Genomic DNA, 4942 nt, shown 5'->3' with positions numbered 1-4942 from the left:
ATGTCACACAGCAAAAGATTTTTAATATGGAAAGAGTCCGACGTGTGAGGATCCCTGGATGAAACCATGCAAACCCTAGTTTCTTGTCCCTCAAGTCGTTTGTTTTCATTCTTGATTAAAAAAAAAAAAGAGGCGTATTTGTGGGAAAACGTGATGGACGCAACCTTGGTACGTCACTTACCATCGCCGTCTAATAGAAAACGTCCCTGGCAAATCGCGCGCGGTCCCGGCGGCCTCATCACGAGATGGCGAACGAGACACCGTCGCCGTTCCGCCGCGCCGATCTCTCCCCGACGCCCCCGACCCGGCGGGCCGACCGCTCCCCGACTCCATCCCTTACGTACGCCGTGTGCGATGGCTGCGGCGCCCTCTCCGCCTCCGCGGCGGCGTGCGCTGCCACCACCTCCTCGATCTTCGACGCCGCCTCCTTCACCTCCGGCCGGCGGTCCGGGTCCGGCTCCACGCACTCCACCCCGACCCGGAGCAGCCGCTTCATCTCCGGCACCGACTTCTTCGCCCCCGCCACGATGGCAGGGTCCAGCAGCTCCGCCTCCCGGCCCTCGGCGATCGCCGACGTGGCCCAGAGCACGACGTCGGTCCCCCCTTTGGCGTTGGTGAGGTACTGCGAGGGGAACTTGCCGGTGAGGAGCTCGAGGAGGATGACGCCGAGGCAGTAGACGTCGGACTTGGGGGAGACGTGGCGGTGGAGGAGGGACTCCGGGGACTTGTACGCGAAGAGGGTGACGGAGGCGGTGGAGGGGTTGACGAGGGGGACGAAGCCGTAGTCGACGAGCACAGGTTTGAAGTCGGCAGTGAGAAGGACGTTCGAGGACTTGAGGTTGCCGTGGGGGATGTCCACCGAGTTGAGCTCGGCGTGGAGGTAAGCCAGCCCCTGGGCGATCCCCTGGGCGATCCTCAGCCTGGTCCCCCAGTCCAAAGCCGCGTGGTCGGCGCCACGATCACCTGCCATTCACCAAAATTCTTCATATAATCCAGAACCGATATGGCTTCAAATAAATGGTTACAGATGTGAAAAAAGGAGCTAGGGAAAAAAGAGAGGAGGGAAAGAGAAAAAGCTCACCATGAAGGAGATAGAGTAAGCTCCCCTTGGTAACAAACTCAGAGGCCAGAAGCTTCTCATCCTTGCGGAAATGGTAGGCCAGTGGCGTTAGCACGTTGGGGTGCTGCAGCCTCCCCAGTCGCCTCATCTCGACGTCGAACGTCTCCTTCCCCACGCGGTTCATGTCACGCACCCTTTTCACCACCACCGCCACGCCGTTCCCCATCACCGCCTTGTAACATGACCCTAACCCGCCGCTACCGAGCACCTCCGCCGCCGCCTTCATCAAATCCGGCAGCCCGAACACCCCCCTCGTGTCGTTCACCAGCACGAGGTCCCCCGCCCCGCCTCCCCCTCCCGCATCCCCTCCGTCAGCGCCCGGCTTGGTCGACGACCCCGTCCTCCTGTGTCCACCGCCGGACTCGCTCCGCTTGTGCCCCGGCTCGCGCTGTTGATGGCTCATCACCCTTGCGTAGTCCTTCCGAGGCGAGCCGCCGCCGCCGTCCCCCGCCTCGACCTTGCTGTGCTCGATCCCGAGGGTGTCCGAGTCTCCCACCGGGTTCTTCTTCATCGCCGACGTGCCGACGACCACTGCACATGCAAGGAGGATCAGCACAATGCACGCCGCCGCCACCTTCCCACTCGGGGTTCTTAATGCCGTTATCGCAGCCGGCGCAGCGCATGGCTTGTTCTCGAGCGGTGCGCCGCACAATCTCGAATTGCCATCGAACGAGCTGGAATTGAACTTGGAGAGGGTCGTCGGGATCTCCCCTTCGAGGTCATTGTTTGACACGTTGAAGGAGGAGAGAGACGACAAGGCGATCGCCGCAAGCGGGCCGGTGAAGCGGTTGTTCTCGAGACGCAGCTCCTCGAGGTTGGTGGCCTGGGAAAGGGAGGTAGGGATGGGACCGGTGAGGGCATTGCCTTGGAGCCAAAGCTTCTTGAGTCGAGTCATGCCTTTAAAGAAGTCGTCAGGGATGGAGCCGGAGAATTGGTTGTGGGAGAGGAAGACGGCTCTGAGGGCGGGAAGCTGACGGAGAGGAGGGAGGGTGCCGGACAGGGAGTTCTCATCGAGGCTTAGTGAGCGGAGGCTTTTCAAGCTTAAGAGGGCGTCGGCGTCGATGCGGCCGGAGAGGCCCATGCGAGCAAGGTTGAGGTTGGTGACGGTGCCTTCGCGGGAGCAGATGATGCCGGCCCACCCGGGATTGGACTTGCAGGGGTGGGAGGAATTGCCGGAGCCCCAAGAGGAGAGGGCAGTGGCGTTGGTGAAGGATTGTTTGAGGAGGAGGAGGGCATTGACCTCGGAATGGGTGGCCAGCTCCGGCTGCGAGTCGGAGGAGGCCAGTGGTGGGAGGAGGAGGAGGAGGAGGAGGAGGAAGGGGAGAAGGGAAAGGGAAGCGGCCATGGATGGGAGTGGAGATTAAGGGCCGCTGGTTGTTTTCTTTCCTTTGGTTTTCCTTGTTCTCTTCTATGTTGATGGGAGGAGGGAGGGAGCGGGTGGGTGGTGATGGGAGGATGGACTAAGAATAGAAATATAGAGGAAGAGATAGAGAGAGAGAGTAGGGGAGAAAAGAGGCTAAGATATCCGGTTGAGGTTGACAACGTTGACCGAGTCAAAGCAAAGGGGAGGCGTGACTCGTATATATTTGATGTCTGGATTACGGAGGCAATTGTGTCGGATCAGTGAGAGACCGGAAACCAGACCGCGTACATCCGCCTTATTATCTTCACCAACATCTTTATGTTTGAAATTTTCCTCTTTTTTTCTCTTCTTTTTTTAAATTTTTTTAATCTTATGTTTATCGTGCAACAGCTCGCTGCTCACACCATTCTAGCGTAGGTGCAGCCAACAGAATTAAGCAAAAGAAAATGACAAAGCAATAGAGGAGCGGCCTCCTGGTCTGTCCAAATAACGTCTCCGAAGTACTGGGCAGCATAGGCGTTGACCCAGTCGGCGATTCTATTCGCCTTCCAGTACACATGCACAGCCTTCTCCCACCATCCAATGGATATCGCAAAGTAGAGGGTTCCTATCTCCCTTCCATCCCTCCTTCCGAATCTAGTCGATCACCGTCGCTGAGTCTTCCTCGAGGAGGATATGCTCTGCCCTCAGCACCTGTCTCACATAGGTGATACCTTCCTATGTTGCCCTGAGCTCTGCCCCTACAGCTGTCAAACCAGTGATGCTTCGCCAACCTCATTTGAAATACTCCTTCACGTGTTCATATAGGAATGGTGTGTTCTTGGATTGACCTGGCCAACATTGTAAATATGTGAGAGGGAATAGAGAGGTGGTGCAGATTTTTGTCATCAAAAATTCGAGTTCCAGGGTGGTAGCAGTTGGTGGTTGTCAGCTCTTCAATATCTCGGTTTTTGGTATAGAGCTACGAGCTGCTTGGGTAGACCTTCGCCATGCACAGCATCTTCTGCAGGCCTGTTTTATTATATTAGAGGGTAACTTGGCCACAGTGATTAGTTGGATTTAGGAGGTCCGAGCAGTTTAGGGTTGGATCACCCTCTGATTCGAGTCATCTAGGCAATGGGTAGCAATGGGGTGGCTTTCCAGGCCAAGCATGTATTTAAGAAGGCAAACGAGGTTGTGGATTAGGTAGCTGCTTACATAGCCATCCATTCCGGTGGCATCATGTGGACCAGAGAGGGGGAGCTGCCTCAGGCACTCTGTGACATTTTGTTTTCTGACTTTATTAGGCATGTCCATGCCCGTGTTGTATAAAACACCCACTTTAGCAAAAGAGAGAGAGAGAGAGAGAGATAGAGAATGCCTTGGAAGGTAAAAAGGTTACACAAGAGAGGCTTCAAATCAAAATAATAGAAATCAAGCCCTAGACTGTTTATTTTTTAATACTATTTTATTTTCTTCATGACAAGTGATTAAAATAATGAAATGGATTCTAAGAAAGGAAGATGATTGATTTAAGATGCAGAGTAGATAACAAATTGTGCGTATCTTGAGTGCAGGAAAATTTTAACTAACTGTATGAAAATTTTTGAGCATCATTCAAGAATCTAGAGACTACTTTTCAGCGAGTTCGTTTCTTCCTAAGATAGGAAAATTCATTTCTTTCATTTTTCAAAGATTAGCACTATATGTATCCTGATGTTATATTTGCAAAAATGACATATCTCTAGCTAATAACTTCGGTAAAACTTCTAACCCATGCATGAGAAATCTAAGAGTCTAAAATTAATTATATTTTTGTCTAGGTTTTCATGGTTCCCACATAATATTCCTTACATGTTCACCCAAGAAAAAAAAAATCCTTCCAAGAAAATGATGCACCATCAAGCCACTCCATTCTTTTACTAAGTTTTTCCTTGAATAAAATGATGACTGTTGTGATTACTGTTTAATTTTAGTCATAGAAAATTGGGGGTCATAATAGCAACATTGTGCCTTTATTTCACATAAAACTTTCCATAATTTACTAGGATAAGTTTTAGGTTTGTTTGCCTAGATAATAAGAAAAATAGCCATTAATGCAACACAAAATTGTTCATTATATAAATACCTAAAAATGTCAAATAATAGCTGTTATCAAATCTTATTCTTTTTTCAATACTATACGGGTCGCTATCCAACAGTCGATGTTAATTATTCTTTTGGCGCGAAAGATACGACCCAAACCCCCTCGCATCTATCACTGCCTTCATGTTTTTGACATTGGAGGACTCTCAGTTAAGGCACGATGATTGAACTTCTTAGAAAGCTAGACAACAACTAAGAAGGTGAGTGATAATAGGAGCTCTCTTAAAGCTTCCCATGCAAATGGAGGAGCTCGACTTCCCTTGTCCTTTTCCATGTATTTTGGTTTTCACCATTTGGCCTAGCGGAGAAGAAGAGAATCTTTGTGGAACGCTGAT

At 51.3% G+C, this 4942-nt stretch overlaps 1 protein-coding gene across 1 annotated transcript; it reads right to left on the bottom strand.

Annotated features, from left to right (window-relative positions):
• Nucleotides 1–238: 238 nt before the first annotated feature.
• On the bottom strand, nucleotides 239–2465 carry LOC103709369 (pollen receptor-like kinase 3). Its single transcript, XM_008794667.5, has 2 exons — nucleotides 1082–2465; nucleotides 239–963 (listed from the first exon to the last, which is right to left on the bottom strand). Exons 1-2 carry the CDS (start codon nucleotides 2463–2465, stop codon nucleotides 239–241), a joined length of 2109 nt encoding a protein of 702 aa, XP_008792889.3.
• Between the last annotated feature and the right edge of the window lie 2477 nt (nucleotides 2466–4942).

The sequence above is a fragment of the Phoenix dactylifera genome, chromosome 5 (genome assembly GCF_051530095.1).
Source record: "Phoenix dactylifera cultivar Ajwa chromosome 5, Ajwa_hap1_PhDact_Kaust_v1.1, whole genome shotgun sequence".
NCBI classification, from domain to species: Eukaryota; Viridiplantae; Streptophyta; class Magnoliopsida; order Arecales; family Arecaceae; genus Phoenix; species Phoenix dactylifera.
The sequence above is the reverse complement of the archived record's forward strand: the minus strand, read 5'-3'. Positions and strand labels throughout refer to the sequence as shown.